We start from the raw sequence: 22,277 nt of genomic DNA, 5'->3' as shown, positions 1-22,277 counted from the left end.
ATCACTGCCAAAGGTGCTTCAACAAATTACTGAGTAAATGGTCTTGTATATTTATGTAAATGTGATATCAGTTTTGTATTTTTTTTATAAATTTGCAACAGAAAATGGGTCATTATGGGGTATTGCTTGTAGATTGAGGAAAAACTAAATTTAATAAAAATTTTAGAATAAGGCTGTAACGTAAGAAAATGTGGAAAAAGTCAAGGGGCCTGAATACTTTCTGAATGCACTGTACTTTATATATTTATTTATGACAGACACTTCTATACCTGGTTGCTTATCATACATTTCTTTGACCTTCATTTCTTGCTATTTATGAATGCATTTCTATGGGCTATAGTAGTAAAGTTTCAACACCTACTCATTCAAGGGTTTTTCTTTATCTTCTACATTGTAGAATAATAGTGAAGACAATCAAAACTATGAAATTCCACATATAGAATCATACAGTAACCAAAACAAGTGTTTATTAACAAATCAAAATATATTTTAATATTTGAGATTCTTCAAAGTAGCCACCATTTGCCTTGATGACAGTTTTGCACACTCTTGACATTCTCTCAAGCTGCTTCATGAAGAATGCTTTTCCAACAGTCTTGAAGGAGTTCCCATATAATATTATGCTGAGCACTTGTTGGCTGCTTTTCCTTCACGCTGTGGTCCAACTATTCCCAAACCATCTCAATTGGGTTGAGGTTGGGGGATTGTGGAGGCCAGGTTCTCTGATGCAGCACTCCATCACTCTCCTTCTTGGTTAAATAGCCCTTACACAGCCTGGAGGTGTGTTTTGGGTCATTGTCCTGTTGACAAACAAACCAGACAGGGTGGCGTATCGCTGCAGAATGCTGTGGTAGCCATGCTGGTTAAGCGTGCCTTGAATTCTAAATAAATCACTGACAGTTTCACCAAAGCACAGCACCCCCATACTATCACACCTCCTCTTCCATGCTTCACGGTGAGAACCACACACGTGGAGATCATTCGTTCACCTACTCTGTGTCTCACAAAGACAAGGCAGTTGGAATCAAAAATTACACATTTGGACTCATCAGACCAAAGGACACCAGTCTAAGGTCCATTGCTCGTGTTTCTTGGCCCAATCAAGTCTTCTTATTGGTGTCCTTTAGTAGTGATTTCTTAGCAGAATTTTGACCATAAAGGCCTGATTCACACAGTCTCTGAACAGTTGATGTTGAGATGTGTCTGTTACTTGAACTCTGGGAAGCATTTATTTGGGCTGCAATCTGAGGTGCAGGTAACTCTAATAAACTTATCCTTATACTCTGGGTCTTCCTTTCCTGTGGCGGTCTTCACGAGTGCCAGTTTCATCACAGCGCTTGATGGTTTTTGTGACTGCACTTGAAGAAACTTTCAAAGTTCTTGAAATGTTCTGTATTGACTGACCTTCATGTCTTAAAGTAATGATGGATTGTTGTTTCTCTTTGCTTATTTGAGCTGTTCTTGCCATAATATGGACTTGGTCTTTTATGAAATAGGGATATCTTCTGTATACCACCAGTACCTTGTCACAACACAACTGATTGGAAAGAAATTCCACAAATTAACTTTTATCAAAGCACACCTGTTAATTGATATGCATTCCAGGGGACTAACTCATGAAGCTGGTTGAGAGAATGCCAAGCTGTCATCAAGGCCAAGGGAGGATACTTTGAAGAATCTCACATTGAAAAATATATTTTGATTTATTTAACACTTTTTTGGTTACTACTTGATTCCATATGTGTTATACAATATAGAATATAGAAAACCCTTGAATGAGTAGGTGTGTCCAAACTTTTGACAGGTACTGTATATTTATATATATATTTTTATATAGACCTAAAGTGTTCCTAAAATTCCAAATCAAAAAGCCAAGTGATACATAGTATGCCCATTTTAAAACAATTCCATATGTCCGATTATCACCCCCCCCCTCTCTCAACTCTAAAGAATTAAGTAATTGTATCTATTAATTGAGAGATTTAAATGCCTGCAAACAATTCCACTGAACTCTCCAGGTGTTGAAAGGGCATGTGATATCAGAACCATCTGTCACTTACTTCTTCATCTGATGTCCCAGTCCAAACCGGTCTTTAGTCGACACCTGGAATACGTCCACCGTGGGGACCGGTCCATTCAGGTACTGTGTCAGAGAGCAGTGTAGACGCACGATCACCGGCTCCCTGCGGATCACGTCCCACGCTAGGGCTATTTCCTCCTGACGACCAAAACAAAATCAGAAACATGTCTTCTTCTTTTATTTTATTTTTACATAGTGTTGTTTACCTTCTTTGATTGCAAGACAAGGTAATCAAACAAGCTAAGCGTCAGTATAGAGACAAAGTAGAGTCGCAATTCAACGGCTCAGACACAAGAGGTATGTGGCAGGGTCTACAGTCAATCACGGATTACAAAAAGAAAACCAGCCCCGTCTTGGACCAGGATGTCTTGCTCCCAGACTAAATAACTGTTTTGCCTGCTTTGAGGACAATACAGTGCCAATGACACGACCCGCTACCAAAACCTGCGGACTCTCCTTCATTGCAGCCGAGGTGAGTAAAACATTTAAACGTGTTAACCCTCGCAAGGCTGCAGGCCCAGACGGCATCCCCAGCCGCGCCCTCAAAGCATGCGCAGACCAGCTGGCTGGTGTGTTTATGGACATATTCAATCAATCCTTATCCCAGTCTGCTGTTCCCACATGCTTCAAGAGGGCCACCATTGTCCCTGTTCCCAAGAAAACTAAGGTAACTGAGCTAAACGACTACCGCCCCGTAGCACTCACTTCCGTCATCATGAAGTGCTTTGAGAGACTAGTCAAGGACCATATCACCTCCACCCTACCTGACACCCTAGACCCACTCCAATTTGCTTACCGCCCAAATAGGTCCACAGACGACGCAATCGCAATCACACTGCACACGGCCCTAACCCATCTGGACAAGAGGAATAGCTATGTGAGAATGCTGTTCATCAACTACAACTCAGCATTTAACACCATAGTACCCTCCAAACTCGTCACCAAGCTCGAGACCCTGGGTCTCGACCCCGCCCTGTGTAACCGGGTACTGGACTTCCTGACGGGCCGCCCCCAGGTGGTGAGGGTAGGTAACAACATCTCCACCCCGCTGATCCTCAACACTGGGGCCCCACAAGGGTGCGTTCTGAGCCCTCTCCTGTACTCCCTGTTCACCCACGACTGCGCGGCAACGCACTCCTCCAACTCAATCATCAAGTTTGCAGACGACACAACAGTGGTAGGCTTGATTACCAACAACGACGAGACAGCCTACAGGGAGGAGGTGAGGGCCCTCGGAGTGTGGTGTCAGGAAAATAACCTCACACGCAACGTCAACAAAACAAAGGAGATGATTGTGGACTTCAGGAAACAGCAGAGGGAGCACCCCTCTATCCACATCAACGGGACAGTAGCGGAGAGGGTAGTAAGTTTTAAGTTCCTCGGTGTACACATCACGGACAAACTGAATTGGTCCACCCACACAGACAGCGTCGTGAAGAAGGCGCAGCAGCGCCTGTCCAACCTCAGCACTCACAAACTTCTACAGATGCACAATCGAGAGCATCCTATCGGGCTGTATCACTGTACGGCAACTGCTCCGCCCACAACCGTAAGGCTCTCCAGAGGGTAGTGAGGTCTGCACAACGCATCACCGGGGGCAAACTACCTGCCCTACACCACCCCCACTAGACACCTAAACCACCCGATGTCACAGGAAGGCCCTACTAGAGGTCGACTGATTCTGATTTTTCAAAGCCGATACCGATTATTGGAGGACCAAAAAATTCCGATACCGATTAATCGGCCATTTTTTTATATTTGTAATAATGACAATTACAACAACACTGAATGAACTCATGTTTTACTTAATATAAAACATTTAAAAAAAATCAATTTAGCCTCAAATAAATAATGCAAAAACAAAGTGTTGGAGAAGAAAGTAATATGTGCCATGTAAACTATGTGCCATGTAAGAAAGCTAACGTTTAAGTTCCTTGATCAGAACATGTGAACATATGAAAGCTGGTGGTTCCTTTTAACATGAGTCTTCAATATTCCCAGGTAAGAGGTTTTAGGTTGTAGTTAATATAGTATTTATAGGACTATTTCCCTCTATACCATTTCTATTTCATAGACCTTTGACTATTGGATGTTCTTATAGGCACTATAGTATTGCCAGTGTAACAGTATAGCTTCCGTCCCCCTCCTTGCCCCTACCTGGGCTCGAAGCAGGGAACACATCGACAACAGCCACACTCGAAGCATCGTTACCCATCGCTCCACAAAAGCCGCGGCCCTTGCAGCGCAAGGGGAATAACTACTCCAAATCTAAAAGCGAGTGACGTTTGAAACAGTATTAGCGCACAACCAGCTAACTAGCTAGCCATTTCACATTGGTTCCACCAGCCATTAGGCTGATAGGCTTGAAGTCATAAACAGCGCTGTGCTTGCGAAGAGCTGCTGGCAAACGCACGAAAGTGCTGTTTGAATGAATGATTACGGGCCTGCTGCTGCTCAGTCAGACTGCTCTATCAAATCAGACTTAATTATAACATAATAACACAGAAATACGAGCCTTTGGTCATTAATATGGTCGAATCCGGAAACTATCATTTAGAAAACAATACGTTTATTATTTCAGTGAAATACGGAACCGTTCGGTATTGTATCTAACGGGTGGCATCCATAAGTCTAAATATTCTTGTTACATTGCACAACCTTCAATGTTATGTCATAATTACGTAAAATTCTGGCAAATTAGTTTGCAATGAGCCAGGCAGCCCAAACTGTTGCATATATCCTGACTCTGCGTGCAATGAACGCACGAGAAATGACACAATTTCGCCTGCTAAACTGGATAGTAGTTATAACTAGTGATTATGATTGATTGTTTTTTATAAGATAAGTTTAATGCTAGCTAGCAATTTACCTTGGCTTCTGTTACATTCGCGTAACAGGCAGGCTACTCGTGGAGTGTAATGGTTAGAGCGTTGGACTAGTTAACTGTGCGGTTGCAAGATTGGAACCCCCGAGCTGACAAGGTGAAAATCTGTCCGTTCTGCCCCTGAACAAGGCAGTTAACCCACTGTTCCTAGGGCCGTCAATGTAAATAAGAATGTGTTCTTAACTGACTTGCCTAGTTAAATAAAAAGGTATAAAAAAATAATGTTAAATAAAAAAATAATCGGAAGTCGACGCCCAAATATACCGATTTCCGATTGTTATGAAAACTTGAAATCGGTCCTAATTATTCGGCCATTCCGATTAATCGGTCGAACTCTATACCCAACATTACTCATCTCATATGTATACGTATATACTGTACTCTATATCATCTACTGCATCTTTATGTAATACATGTATCACTAGCCACTTTAAACTATGCCACTTTGTTTACATACCCAACATTACTCATCTCATATGTATATACTGTACTCTATACCATCCACTGCATCTTGCATATGCCGTTCTGTACCATCACTCATTCATATATCTTTATGTACATATTCTTTATCCCTTTACACTTGTGTGTATAAGGTAGTAGTTGTGGAATTGTTAGGTGAGATTACTCGTTGGTTATTACTGCATTGTTGGAACTAGATGCACAAGCATTTCGCTACACTCACATTAACATCTGCTAACCATGTGTATGTGACAAATTTCATTCGATTTTAAATTATTTGAACATGGAGTCAATACATTAAACCATGTTATCTAAATGGTGCAGACCTACAGGGTTAACATGGGGTCAATACATTAAACCATACTATTTTAGGGTGCAGACCTACAAGGTTAACATGGGGTCAATACATTAAACCATACTATTTTAGGGTGCAGACCTACAAGGTTAACATGGGGTCAATACATTAAACCATGCTATTTTAGGGTGCAGACCTACAAGGTTAACATGGGGTCAATACATTAAACCATGCTATTTTAGGGTGCAGACCTACAAGGTTAACATGGGGTCAATACATTAAACATGCTATTTTAGGGTGCAGACCTACAAGGTTAACATGGGGTCAATACATTAAACCATGCTATTTTAGGGTGCAGACCTACAAGGTTAACATGGGGTCAATACATTAAACCATGCTATTTTAGGGTGCAGACCTACAAGGTTAACATGGGGTCAATACATTAAACCATGCTATTTTAGGGTGCAGACCTACAAGGTTAACATGGGGTCAATCCACTTGTGTGCCTGAATTATATTTTTCAAATTGTCAAATAAATAGGAAATGCCAGCGTTAAGCTCATCAGATCAAAACGACAACATGAAAGGAATGGTAGGTAATACTATAATACTTACATCTAGGAAACTGACGTCGATGTGGAGATCAATGTCCACATCGTCGATGGCACCGTATTCCCTACGACAGATTAGAAAGATGAACTGATTTCAGTTCTCTATCGTCAAATATAGACACTTTCAGTCAGAGTCAACATGCATATTGTTGAAAACATGGGAGATTTCCGCATTGTCTCTTGGCTACTTTGATATCTCAACATAGAAATGCCACAAAGAGGCTGAGCGAGAGCTTTTTCATCTTGAAAACATGTTTGAAGTTGTATATCAGCATTACAATGACAATGCATTATTCAGCAGAGCTTCCCTTTCATATCTTATTCTCAGCATAGAATGGAAGACCAGCTCTCTACTCTGTGATGAGTCATCCAGTAGGCCCTGCCATACACCACCAACCACACTGACTCACCCCCCCACCCCCTCCCCATTCCACAGGGATGCTGGCCCATGTTGACTCCAATGCATTCAACAGTTGTGTCACGTTGGCCAGAAGTCCCTGACCAAAGGCCCTTCTCCCCCGCTCACTCAGTTTGGCTGGGCAGCTGTTGGTGATTCAGTCTTGGTGGTTCAAAATGTCTTCCATTTAAGAATGGGAACCTTCAATGCTGCAGACATTTTTTGGTACCCTTCTCCAGCTCTGTGCCTCAACACAATCATGTCTAGGAGCTCTACGGACAATTACTTCAATCTCATGGCCTGGTTTTTACTCTGACATGCACTGTCAACTGTGGGACCTTATATAGACAGGTGTGTGCCTTTCCAAATCAAGTACAATTAATTGATTTTACCACAGGTGGATTCCAATCAAGTTGTAGAAACATCTCAAGGATGATCAATGGAAACAGGATGCACCTGAGCTCAATTTCAAGTCTCATGGCAAAAGGTATTTGTTTAAAATTTTGTATAAACTCGCAAAAAAAAAATAACGTGTTTTCGGTTTCTCATTATGGGGTAGTGCGTAGATCAAATGACGATTTTTCATTCATTTAATCAATTTTAGATTAAGGCTGTAACATAACAAAATGAGGAAAAAGTCAAGAAGGTCTGAATACTTTCTGAATTCACTGTATATTACTATTACTATTATATTACTATTACCTGAGAGATACTGCGTGGTGTCCCTGTATATTATTACCTGAGAGATACTGCGTGGTGTCCCTGTATATTATTACCTGAGAGATACTGCGTGGAGTCCCTGTATATTATTACCCGAGAGATACTGCGTGGTGTCCCTGTATATTATTACCTGAGAGATACTGTGTGGTGTCCCTGTATATTATTACCTGAGAGATACTGCGTGGAGTCCCTGTATATTATTACCCGAGAGATACTGCGTGGTGTCCCTGTATATTATTACCTGAGAGATACTGCGTGGTGTCCCTGTATATTACTATTACCTGAGAGATACTGCGTGGTGTCCCTGTATATTATTACCTGAGAGATACTGCGTGGTGTCCCTGTATATTATTACCTGAGAGATACTGCGTGGTGTCCCTGTTTATTACTATTACCTGAGAGATACTGCGTGGTGTCCCTGTATATTATTACCTGAGAGATACTGCGTGGTGTCCCTGTATATTACTATTACCTGAGAGATACTGCGTGGTGTCCCTGTATATTATTACCTGAGAGATACTGCGTGGTGTCCGTTTATTACTATTACCTGAGAGATACTGCGTGGTGTCCCTGTATATTATTACCTGAGAGATACTGCGTGGTGTCCCTGTATATTATTACCTGAGAGATACTGCGTGGTGTCCCTGTATATTATTACCTGAGAGATACTGCGTGGTGTCCCTGTATATTATTACCTGAGAGATACTGCGTGGTGTCCCTGTATATTACATTTACATTTACATTTAAGTCATTTAGCAGACGCTCTTATCCAGAGCGACTTACAAATATTATTACCTGAGAGATACTGCGTGGTGTCCCTGTATATTATTACCTGAGAGATACTGCGTGGTGTCCCTGTATATTATTACCTGAGAGATACTGCGTGGTGTCCCTGTATATTATTACCTGAGAGATACTGCGTGGTGTCCCTGTATATTATTACCTGAGAGGTACTGCGTGGTGTCCCTGTATATTATTACCTGAGAGATACTGCGTGGTGTCCCTGTATATTATTACCTGAGAGATACTGCGTGGTGTCCCTGTATATTATTACCTGAGAGATACTGCGTGGTGTCCCTGTATATTATTACCTGAGAGATACTGCGTGGTGTCCCTGTATATTATTACCTGAGAGATACTGCGTGGTGTCCCTGTATATTATTACCTGAGAGATACTGCGTGGTGTCCCTGTATATTATTACCTGAGAGATACTGCGCGGTATCCCTGTATATTATTACCTGAGAGATACTGCGTGGTGTCCCTGTATATTATTACCTGAGAGATACTGCGTGGTGTCCCTGTATATTATTACCTGAGAGATACTGCGTGGTGTCCCTGTTTATTACTATTACCTGAGAGATACTGTGTGGTGACTCTGTATATTATTACCTGAGAGATACTGCGTGGTGTCCCTGTATATTACTATTACCTGAGAGATACTGCGTGGTGTCCCTGTATATTATTACCTGAGAGATACTGCATGGTGTCCCTGTATATTATTACCTGAGAGATACTGCGTGGTGTCCCTGTTTATTACTATTACCTGAGAGATACTGCGTGGTGTCCCTGTTTATTACTATTACCTGAGAGATACTGCGTGGTGTCCCTGTTTATTACTATTACCTGAGAGATACTGTGTGGTGTCCCTGTATATTATTACCTGAGAGATACTGCGTGGTGTCCCTGTTTATTACTATTACCTGAGAGATACTGCGTGGTGTCCCTGTATATTATTACCTGAGAGATACTGCGTGGTGTCCCTGTATATTATTACCTGAGAGATACTGCGTGGTGTCCCTGTATATTATGACCTGAGAGATACTGCGTGGTGTCCCTGTATATTATTACCTGAGAGATACTGCGTGGTGTCCCTGTATATTATTACCTGAGAGATACTGCGTGGTGTCCCTGTATATTATTACCTGAGAGATACTGCGTGGTGTCCCTGTATATTATTACCTGAGAGATACTGCGTGGTGTCCCTGTTTATTACTATTACCTGTGAGATACTGCGTGGTGTCCCTGTATATTATTACCTGAGAGATACTGCGTGGTGTCCCTGTATATTATTACCTGAGAGATACTGCGTGGTGTCCGTACATCTCCCGGACCGCAGCCAGGTCCACCTCCAACTGGGGGTGCTTGTGGAGCTCGCCATCAGAGTTCACCTATCGGAGGGAGACGTCAATAAATCAATGAAACGTGTTTTAAAGCCCCCCCCCACACCACCACCCATCAGCAGTGTAGTCAAAACTCTTCACAGTAACTTAGACCCCAAAGAGCAAAGAGAATCACAGTGAACAGCAACAATCTCTCTCGAAGGACGATACCTAGAAAGGAACCGGACTCAGAGGGGAGACCTGAAAGGCTTTTGTCTTTCTTTTTTAAAGTCCTTTGCCCTCCCCTCCACTGTAATGATTGGATAGATTTCTAAAGACACCCAAAACACGACCAATCAGCTGCTAAGGACATTTTGTGCTTTTGTCTGGCAAGATCAACCTACAGCAGAACAATAATCAGTTTGTGGGATGTGTTTGACAACCTACAGTATGCCCACTGTGCAAAACTGATTGAATCAATCAATGTTGTTTCCACGTTATTTCAACAACTAAACTCAATGTGATGATGTTGAATCAACGTGGAAAAACTGATTGTATTTTGTAAAAAGTCAAATCAATGTAAAGGAAATGTATATATTTTTTTCACTCAACTTTTAATATAAATCCAATGACATTGTGATTTTTCTTTGTGAATTTAACATTGAATTCAACCAAAATTGTATCAAAACTAGACGTTGAAATCTGTGCCAAGTGGGTATGCTTTAATATTTAATCTGAATGCTCCAAATACTTGTGGAGAACAAAAAAGTTTGACTGAGCAGGACTGTCTTTGTCCCATGTAACACCCTATTCCCTATGTAGTGCACTACATTTGACTAGAATAGTAAAAACGAGGGCACTACATAGGGATAGGGATGCCTTTTAGGAGACAAACTGTATAAACAACCAGCTAACTCAATGTGTCATCTCCTGTTCTATTTCATTGGCCGGTTCAATTTCTGGGAGGAGCTAAACGAAATCCAATATATTCACTGGAATATCAACAAACAAATTCTCCCCAGAGCTGTCCAGACACATGAAGTCTCCTAGAGCTGTCCAGACACATTAAACATGAAGTCCCCTAGAGCTGTCCAGACACATTAAACATAAAGTCCCCTAGAGCTGTCCAGACACATTAAACATAAAGTCCCCTAGAGCTGTCCAGACACATTAAACAGGAAGTCCCCTAGAGCTGTCCAGACACATGAAGTCTCCTAGAGCTGTCCAGACACATTAAACATGAAGTCTCCTAGAGCTGTCCAGACACATTAAACATGAAGTCTCCTAGAGCTGTCCAGACACATTAAACATGAAGTCTCCTAGAGCTGTCCAGACACATTAAACATGAAGTCTCCTAGAGCTGTCCAGACACATTAAACATGAAGTCTCCTAGAGCTGTCCAGACACATTAAACATGAAGTCTCCTAGAGCTGTCCAGACACATTAAACATGAAGTCTCCTAGAGCTGTACAGACACATTAAACATGAAGTCTCCTAGAGCTGTCCAGACACATTAAACATGAAGTCTCCTAGAGCTGTCCAGACACATTAAACATGAAGTCTCCTAGAGCTGTACAGACACATTAAACATGAAGTCTCCTAGAGCTGTCCAGACACATTAAACATGAAGTCTCCTAGAGCTGTCCAGACACATTAAACATGAAGTCTCCTAGAGCTGTCCAGACACATTAAACATGAAGTCTCCTAGAGCTGTACAGACACATTAAACATGAAGTCTCCTAGAGCTGTCCAGACACATGAAGTCTCCTAGAGCTGTACAGACACATTAAACATGAAGTCCCCTAGAGCTGTCCAGACACATTAAACATGAAGTCCCCTAGAGCTGTCCAGACACATTAAACATGAAGTCTCCTAGAGCTGTCCAGACACATTAAACATGAAGTCTCCTAGAGCTGTCCAGACACATTAAACATGAAGTCCCCTAGAGCTGTCCAGACACATGAAGTCTCCTAGACCTGTCTAGACACAATAAGTCCCCTAGAGCTGTCGAGACACATTAAGTCCCCTAGAGCTGTCCAGACATATTTAAGACAATAGTGGAGTTAATGTGTCCTAATTATTTGCTTTAAAACTAGGGGTGTGTCAAGTACTCGGACAAAACGAGTATCGTAACGGATATTGAGAATTTTCCCGAAATACAATTACGACAAGTATTTTTAGTAATTATGAGTGCCAGCACACATCTCTCTTTCACTGAAACAGTGTGAAGCACTGTGTTCTCTCAACAACTATTGGCTAGTTCTTCTGTCTGTAAAGAAACAGGGCGGGGGTGTCAGTTGAGCCTGCTGTCACAATTGGATTAGAACAAGCCATTCCTCCTCTGCTCTCATTTCCCCCAGACAGACAACAGATGCTGCGCTGTTTCGGTCACTGTCTCAGGACACAAGTCCCTCCTTCTCCAATCATCATGTATGAATCAGAATCCATAGCTAGGTCATTTTATGTTCACATCTAGTTACTTCCTGTCAACTGAGGCCATATATGGGTGTTTTGGTCTGTCTACTTGGCGTTGTTCAGCAGGACTACTTTCTGTATAATTATTCCATTCCTGACCACGTCTGTCATTATGTAGTGATCCACGTCATTATGTAGTGATCCACGTCATTATGTAGTGATCCAAGTCATTATGTAGTGATCCAAGTCATTATGTAGTGATCCAAGTCATTATGTAGTGATCCAAGTCATTATGTAGTGATCCACGTCATTATGTAGTGATCCATGCTTGCTATTATTATTTCTACTGGCCCAGGCATGTTGACCGAGCGACATGTCATTACAAAATATTTGTATTTATTTTGATTGTACAAATGTTGCGGCGTAAGTGTCAGCAGAGTATCACATTTACATTAGTATTGAGAACATTTACTCAGTACTTTGTTGAAGCACCTTTGGCAGCGATTACAGCCTCGAGTCTTCTTGGGTATGACGCTACAAGCTTGGCACACCTGTATTTGGCAAGATTCTCCCATTCTTCCCTGCAGATCCAAGCTCTGTCGGGTTGGATGGGGAGCGTTGCTGTACAGCTATTTTCAGGTCTCACCAGAGATGTTCGATCGGGTTCAAGTCCGGGCTCTGGCTGGGCCACTCAATGACATTCAGAGACTCCTGCGTTGTCTTGGCTGTGTGCTTAGGGTCGTTGTCCTCTTGGAAGGTGAACCTTCGCCCTCCAGTCTGAGGTCCTGAGCGCTCATGAGCAGGTTTTCATCATCATTTCGTCCTCCAGACGTGACGCTTGGCTTTCAGGCCAAAGAGTTCAATCTTGGTCTAATCAAACCAGAGAACCTTTTTTCCCATCGTCTTTAGGTGCCTTTTGGCAAAATCCAAGCAGGCTGTCATTTGCCTTTTACTGAGGAGTGGCTTCCTACTGGCCACTCTACCATGAAGGCCAGATTGGTGGAGTGCTGCAGAGATGGTTGTCCTTCACGAAAGGTTCTCCCATCTCCACAGAGGAAATCTGGAGCTCTGTCAGAGTGAACATTAGGTTCTTGGTCACCTCCCTGACCAAGGCCCTTCTCCCCCGATTGCTCAGTTTGGCCAGTCGGCCAGCTCTAGGAAGAGTCTTCCACAGATCTGTGCCTCGACACAATTCTGTCTCGGAGCTCTACGGACTATTCCTTCGACCTCATGTCTTGTTTTATTTTGCTCTGACATGCACTGTGCTTTTCCAAATCATGACCAATCAATTGAATTTACCAAAGGTGGACTCTAATCAAGTTGTAAAAACATACGATTACTGGTATGATGAGATCAGCACACCCCTATTTAAACCATTGGTTATGTTATTGATAAAGAAAACAATAACCACAGTAAACCTACAGACATCAAGTAGACATTATCTAGGCCTACAACCATTAATAGATTTTAAGCTGACCTGAGGCTAGTACTTTTCAGACCAGGCTAATAGAAAACATGACATTTTGACACTGGCAAGTGACATTTTTGCCTTTTCAAATATCCTATGGCATATTTTGTACATGGGCTAGTAAAAGAAATGGTGGTTGACTGGCTAGAGCCCAAAATCCTTAAAAATACATCCCTGCCTTCTCCCCAGACTACATAATCAAAGATCCAAAGAATATCAATCATCACAGGTATTATTCAACATTATGCAAATTAAAAACCCAATCTCGGAGGTTAATAAGTTAATACGTTTTATCTAGAAGCTTTTAAATAATAGCCAATAGGGCCCATACATAATGTGTTGCACAGAAATAAACAAAATGCTGATTGTACAACTCATACAACACATTTTCCAAAAAGTAGTAGCATTAGTCACGTAAACACAGAAATAAACAAAATGCTGATTGTACAATTTAGATAGCTAGCCAAAATGTTGCCCATTTGCAAAACGATGTTTTACCAAGATGGTAATGAGCTAAGCTAGCTAGCTGTAGTCATGTTGGAACAATGTCAGTTGAAAATGGAAATGGACAGTTGAAAATGGACAGAGAAACGGTCTGGTTTCACTTTTAAAATGACACATTTATTGACTGCCAGACCATATACATAAACCACGACTAGCCATGCAGTCTAGGATTTATTTTATTTATACATTTCCCATTTGGCATGTATCTTTTCGTCCTGCTTTGCAGCAGCACTAACACCTGTGTTGGCATGACAACTGGGTCGGAGTTCAGAACGGAACGATATGACGTGTCATGTGAACTTTTTTCTGCTCACTGATTGGACATTGCAAACAGACAATTGAGTGAAAAAGGATTGATTTCTATCACTGGCGATGCAATGCAACTAATTTGCGGGGGAATTGTTTGAGGGTGACACATGGAGCAACCCAGAAGCAAGCAACATAAATTTAGTCCAGATTGATGCCTCCTGTCGGTCACGAAGCAATCACAATCTTTAAAACAGACTCGCTACTCTCACAGAAACTGACTAATCACTCAAACAAACTTCAGAAACTGTTGTTTTGTCACAAGAGGCCGATACAAAGTTCACCAATCAACAGTGAGGAGGAGAAGGAAGGAAAGAGACGATGAGAGAGAGCGAGAAGGAGAGGCAGCAGTCGCTCATCAGAACAGCAGTAAATTTCCATACGGAAAGTCACTGGTGACAGAAACGTCCCACGACGGTGAATGAGGAGCCTCGGGTCTCTTTCTGAAGTGAGCGGACTGAAAATATAAACAAGCTTTATATACTTGATGAGTCTAGGACTACTTTAGGGAAATCTGCCAGGGGAGGTCTGGACCTTTGATTTCTGCCTCCTCCTTAGTCTCTCACTCGATATAAGGAGTTCCACTTACTGCCACTGTAGCTACGGGGTGGTTTCCTGGACACAGATTAAGCCTTGACCAGGACTAAGAAAAAACTATATTCTCCAAAGTGCTTTTTAGTTTGTGTCTGGGGAAACCTGCCTTAAGAAATCTACTGCCTCTGTAGCTAAGAGAGGGCTGAACACTGGCGATCTAATGGTTTAATAAGTTATAGCAGTTGTTATGGAGGAGATGAGGCTTGATGCTTACCTGACCTCCATAGTAAAACTCATCAGAGTCAGCATCCCCCTCAGAGTCCTCCTCTATGGCATAGTGGCACTGGGGGAAGTTAGACATGTTATTACACACTATTACACCGTTACTACACCCATTATTAACTTTTATGGCTGGGGGGGGGCAGTATTGAGTAGCTTGGATGAATAAGGTGCCTAAAGTAAACGGCCTGCTCCTCAGTCTCAGTTTCTAATATATGCATGTCATTAGTGGTATTTGATAGAAAACACTGAAGTTTCTAAAACTGTTTGAATGATGTCTGTGAGTATAACAGAACTCATATGGCAGGCAAAATTCTGAGTTGAAATCAAAACAGAAAGTCAGAAATCTGAGCTTTGTATGTATTCACCAGAGTCCCCAATGAAATCCCCTTGAGATATTAATGATGTTGCACTGTCTAGGGGTTCCACTAGATGTCAACCATCAATAGAAATTATAATGAGACTTCTATGATGTTGTGGGAGTGAATGATAGCAGAATCAGTCAGGTGTCTGGCAGTCAGCCATTTTCTGATCACTCTTATTCCTCATGGTAGTCCCTTGCGTTTCATTGCTCACGAAGACAAGAAGGAATACTCTGGTTGGAACTTTATTGAAGCTATATGTTAAAAACATTCTAATGATTGATTCTGTACTTAGTTTGAAATGTTTCTTTGACCGCTAATATCACTTTTTGAAGATTTTGTCCGATGTAACGCTGACCAGAATGAGCGTTTGGATATGTATACCATACGCGTTAACAAAAGAAGGTATTTGGACATAAATAACGGACATTATCGAACAAATCAAACATTTATTGTGGACCTGGGACTCCTGGAGTGCTTTCTGATGTAGATCATCAAAGGTAAGGGAATATTTAATATGTCATTTCTTGTTTATGTTGACGCCATCTTTGCGGCTGCGGTGTTTTTACTTCTGAGCGCCGTCTCAGATTTTTGCATGGGTTTCTTTTTCCAGTAAAGTTTTTTTGAAATCAGACACAGCGGTTGCATTAAGGAGAGGTATATCTATTCTATGTGTATAACTTGTATTATCATCTACATTTATGATGAGTATTTCTGTTGAGTCGATGTGGCTATGCAAAATCACTGGATGTTTTTGGAACTAGTGAATCTAACGTGCCAATGTAAACTCCGATTTTCTGATATAAATATGAACTTTATCAAACAAAACATGCATGTTTTGTGTAACATGAAGTCCTATGAGTGTCATCTGATGAAGATCATCAAAGGTTAGTGATTAATTTTATCTCTATTTGTGCTTTTTCTCTCTCTCTCTTTGGCTGGTAAAATTGGCTGTGTATTTTAGTGAGTTGTTGGTGACCTAACAATCGTTTGTGGTGCTTTCCCCGTAAATCCTATTTGAAATCGGACACTGTGGTGGGATTAACAACAAGACTACCTTGAAAACCATATAAGATACATGTATGTTTGAGGAATTTTAATTATGAGATTTCTGTTCTTTTGAATATGGCGCCCTGCACTTTCACTGGATGTTGTTCTATCGCTCCCAGTAACGGGTTCTCAGCCATAAGAAGTTAAACACTATTACACCGTTACTACACCCATTATTACAGTTACTACACCTGTTACTACACACTATTAGTTACTACACCCATTATTACAGTTACTACACCTGTTACTACACACTATTAGTTACTACACCCATTATTACACACTATTACACCTTTACTACACCTGTTACTAAACACTATTAGTTACTACACCCATTATTAGTTACTACACCTGTTACTACACACTATTAGTTACTACACCCATTACAGTTACTACACCTGTTACTACACATTATTAATTACTACACCCATTACAGTTACTACACCTGTTATTACACACTATTAGTTACTACACCCATTAGTTACTACACCTGTTATTACACACTTAGTTACTACACCCATTATTACAGTTACTACACCTGTTATTACACACTTAGTTACTACACCCATTATTACAGTTACTACACCTGTTACTACACACTATTAACTACTACACCCATTACAGTTACTACACCTGTTACTACACACTATTAGTTACTACACCCATTATTACAGTTACTACACCTGTTACTACACACTATTAGTTACCACACCCATTATTACAGTTACTACACCTGTTACTACACACTATTAGTTACCACACCCATTATTACACACTATTAGTTACTACACCCATTATTACACACTATTAGTTACTACACCCATTATTACACACTATTACACCTTTACTACACCTGTTACTAAACGCTATTAATTACTACACCCATTATTACAGTTACTACACCCGTCACTACACACTATTAGTTACTACACCCATTATTACACATTTACTACACATGTTACTACACGCAATTAGTTACTACACCCATTATTACACCGTTAGTACACCCATTATCACAGTTACTACACCTGTTACTACACACTGAGTTACTACACCCGTTAGTACACACTATTACGGCGTTACTACACAGGTTACTACACACTATCATATCACACCACTATACTATAACACCACTATACTATCACACCACTATACTATCACACCACTATACTATTACATCACCATTACACCATTACACTATCACACCACTATACTATCACACCACTATACTATTACACCACTATACTATTACACCACCATTACACAATTACACCACTATACTATCACACCACTATAATATTACACCACTATTACACCACTATACTATTACACCACTATCACACCACTATACTATCACACCACTATACTATCACACCACTATACTATCACACCACTATACTATTACACCACTATACTATTACACCACTATACTATTACACCACTAAACTATTAAACCACTATTACACCACTAAACTATTAAATCACTATACTATTACACCACTATTACACCACTATACTATTACACCACTATTACACCACTATACTATTACACCACTATTACACCACTATACTATTACACCACTATTACACCACTACACTATTACACCACTATTACACCACTACACTATTATACCACTATAATATTACACCACTATTACACCACTACACTATTAAACCACTACACTATTACACCAATACACTATTACAACACTACACTATTACAACACTACACTATTACACCACTATACTATTACACCACTACACTATTACACCACTACACTATTACACCACTATTACACCACTAAACTATTACACCACTATACTATTACACCACTACACTATTACACCACTACACTATTACAACACTACACTATTACAACACTATTACACCACTACACTATTAAACCACTATACTATTACACCACTACACTATTACACCACTACACTATTTCACCACTATAATATTACACCACTATAATATTAAACCACTATACTATTACACCACTACACTATTACACCACTATAATATTAAACCACTATACTATTACACCACTATAATATTAAACCACTATACTATTACACCACTACACTATTACACCACTATACTATTAAACCACTATACTATTACACCACTATACTATTAAACCACTATACTATTACACCACTACACTATTACACCACTACACTATTGCACCACTATACTATTACACCACTATAATATTACACCACTATAATATTGCACCACTATAATATTGCACCACTATACTATTACACCACTATTACACCACTAAACTATTACACCACTAAACTATTACAACACTACACTATTACAACACTATCACACCACTACACTATTTCACCACTATAATATTACACCACTATAATATTACACCACTATAATATTACACCACTATACTATTACAACACTACACTATTACACCACTATAATATTAAACCACTATACTATTACACCACTATAATATTAAACCACTATACTATTACACCACTACACTATTACACCACTACACTATTACACCACTAAACTATTACACCACTACACTATTACAACACTACACTATTACAACACTATCACACCACTACACTATTTCACCACTATAATATTACACCACTATAATATTACACCACTATACTATTACAACACTACACTATTACACCACTATAATATTAAACCACTACACTATTACACCACTACACTATTACACCACTACACTATTGCACCACTACACTATTACACCACTACACTATTACACCACTACACTATTGCACCACTACACTATTACACCACTACACTATTACACCACTACACTATTGCACCACTATACTCTTACACCACTAACACCACTACAGTATTACACCAATATACTATTCCACCACTATTACACCACTACACCATTACACCACTATACTATTGCACCACTATAACACCACTACACTGTTACACCACTATAATATTACACCACTATAACACCACTACACTATTACACCACTACACTATTACACCACTATAATATTACACCACTATAATATTACACCACTACACTATTACACCACTATATTACGCCATTATTACACCACTATTACACCATTATTACAATTCCACCACTATTACAATTCCTACATATGATATACTATTATAGTTATTACATAATACTATACAGTTATACATATGATATACTATTATAGTTATTACATAATACTATATAGTTACACATTACACACTATTATACCTGTTATTACATACTAGTTCACACTGAAAAAGTTCTCTATAAACTTGATATTAAATAGCTGACGTTATAATGCTTAATGACTTGCTTGGAGCATGTATGAGCTTTTATAATGTCTTATTAATCAGTGATGTACATCTCACCTGATTCTTGTCTATCTGATGTTTGGACTTGATGGACAGGCAGCAGTTGGCGTCATTATTGACCCTAATCTCTGTTTACAAAACACACACACACACACACACACACACACACACACACACACACACACACACACACACACACACACACACAAAACAAGACACAGTTAGCCAGGACGTCTGTTCATCTAAGTATCTGCTATACCAACAAACAGTCTGATGAACAGAGATGTGAAAGCAGAGTGACGACAGAGAGACTACAGACAGTCTGATGAACAGAGATACGACAGCAGAGTGATGACAGAGAGACTACAGACAGTCTGATGAACAGAGATGTGACAGCAGAGTGATGACAGAGTGACTACAGACAGTCTGATGAACAGAGATGTGACAGCAGAGTGACTACAGAGAGACTACAGACAGTCTGATGAACAAACAAACCTGTTGCTATCCTGTGGAAGATGACGGGGATCTGGTCTCTGGTGACGAGAACTTCATCCTCGTTCTCAGAGTTTGACACGTATGTATTGTCTGGGTTGAGAAAAGGAGAAAGAAGACACTTCATTCGGAGGCTCGCTAAGATAGCTGATAACTCATATACAGTTCCAGTCGGAAGTTGAGTCAAATACAATTTAAACTCAGTTTTTCACAATTCCTGAGTAAATTTGTCTTGGGTCAGTTAGGATCACCACTTCATTTTAAGAATGTGAAATGTCAGAATAATAGTAGAGAGAATGATTTATTTCAGCTTTTATTTCTTTCATCACATTCCCAGTGGGTCAGAAGTTTACATACTCAATTAGCATTTGGTAGAATTGCCTTTAAATTGTTTAACTTGGGTCAAACGTTTCGGGTAGCATTCCACTAGCTTCCCACAATAAGTTGGGTGAATTTTGGCCCATTCCTCCTGACAGAGCTGGTGTAACTGAGTCAGGTTTGTAGGCCTCCTTGCTCGCACACACGTTTTCAGTTCTGGCCACACATTTTCTATAGGATTGAGGTCAGGGCTTTGTGATGGCAACTCCAATACCTTGACTTTGTTGTCCTTAAGCCATTTTGCCACAACTTTGGAAGGATGCTTGGGGTCATTGTCCATTTGGAAGACCCATTTGCGACCAAGCTTTAACTTCCTGACCAATGTCTTGAGATTGTTGCTTCAATATATCCACATAATTTTACTGCCTCATGATGCCATCAATTTTGTGAAATGCACCAGTCCCTCCTGCAGCAAAGCACCCCCACAACATGATGCTGCCACCCCCATGCTTCACGGTTGGGATGGTGTTCTTTTGCCTGCAAGCCTCCCCCTTTTTCCAACAAATATAACGATGGCCATTATGGTGAAACAGTTCTATTTTAGTTTCATCACATCAGGGGACATTTCTCCAAAAAAGTACGATCTTTGTCCCCATGTGCAGGTGCAAACCGTAATCTGACTTTTTTATGGCGGTTTAGGAGCAGTGGTTTCTTCCTTGCTGAGCGGCCTTTCACGTTATGTCGATATAGAACTCGTTTTACTGTGGATATAGATACTTTTGTACCCGTTTCCTCCAGCATCTTCACAAGGTCCTTTGCTGTTATTCTGGGATTGATTTGCACTTTTCCCACCAAAGTACGTTCATCTCTAGGAGACAGAACGCATCTCTTTCCTGAGCGGTATGAATGCTGCGTGGTCCCATGGTGTTTATACTTGTGTACTATTGTTTGTACAGATGAACGTGGTACCTTCAGGTGTTTGGAAAATGCTCCCAAGGATGAACCGGACTTGTGGAGGTCGACAATTGTTTTTCTGGGGTCTTGGCTGATTTCTTTTGATTTTCTCATGATGTCAAGCAAAGAGGCACTGAGTTTGAAGGTAGGCCTTGAAATACATCTACAGATACACCTCCAATTGACTCAAATGATGTCAATTTGCATGTCAGAAGCTTCTAAAGCCATGACATTATTTTCTGGAATTTTCCAAGCTGTTTAAAGGCACAGTCAACTTAGTGTATGTAAACTTCTGACCCACTGGAATTGTGATATAGTGAATTAATCTGTCTGCAAACAACTGTTGGAAAAATTACTTGTGTCATGCACAAAGTAGATATCCTAACAGACTTTCCAAAACTATAGTTTGTTAACAAGAAATGTGTGGAGTGGTTGAAAAATGAGCTTTAATGACTCCAACCTAAGTGTATGTAAACTTCCGACTTCAACTGTATCACGTTGAACTAGATAAGTACTCATAACCCATATCACAGTCAACTAGATAAGTACTCATAACCCATATATCACAGTCAACTAGATAAGTACTCATAACCCATATATCACAGTCAACTAGATAAGTACTCATAACCCATATATCACAGTCAACTAGATAAGTACTCATAACCCATATATCACAGTCAACTAGATAAGTACTCATAACCCATATATCACAGTCAACT

At 40.3% G+C, this 22,277-nt stretch overlaps 1 protein-coding gene across 2 annotated transcripts in view; it reads right to left on the bottom strand.

Moving 5' to 3' along the window:
* Nucleotides 1-22,277, bottom strand: part of LOC135513699 (protein mono-ADP-ribosyltransferase PARP8-like) — a 104,329-nt gene that overhangs the window by 55,502 nt on the left and 26,550 nt on the right. For both annotated transcript variants that reach the window (XM_064936571.1, XM_064936572.1), the window contains exons 4-9: nt 20,290-20,379; nt 19,852-19,922; nt 15,047-15,115; nt 9,520-9,614; nt 6,333-6,393; nt 2,061-2,218 (exon numbers count right to left, since the gene is read on the bottom strand). In XM_064936571.1, coding sequence (XP_064792643.1) covers nt 2,061-2,218; nt 6,333-6,393; nt 9,520-9,614; nt 15,047-15,115; nt 19,852-19,922; nt 20,290-20,379 — 544 coding nt within the window. The remainder of the gene's footprint in view (nt 1-2,060; nt 2,219-6,332; nt 6,394-9,519; nt 9,615-15,046; nt 15,116-19,851; nt 19,923-20,289; nt 20,380-22,277) is intronic.

The sequence above is a fragment of the Oncorhynchus masou genome, chromosome 25, assembly GCF_036934945.1.
Source record: "Oncorhynchus masou masou isolate Uvic2021 chromosome 25, UVic_Omas_1.1, whole genome shotgun sequence".
Classification (NCBI taxonomy): Eukaryota; Metazoa; Chordata; class Actinopteri; order Salmoniformes; family Salmonidae; genus Oncorhynchus; species Oncorhynchus masou.
The sequence above is the reverse complement of the archived record's forward strand: the minus strand, read 5'-3'. Positions and strand labels throughout refer to the sequence as shown.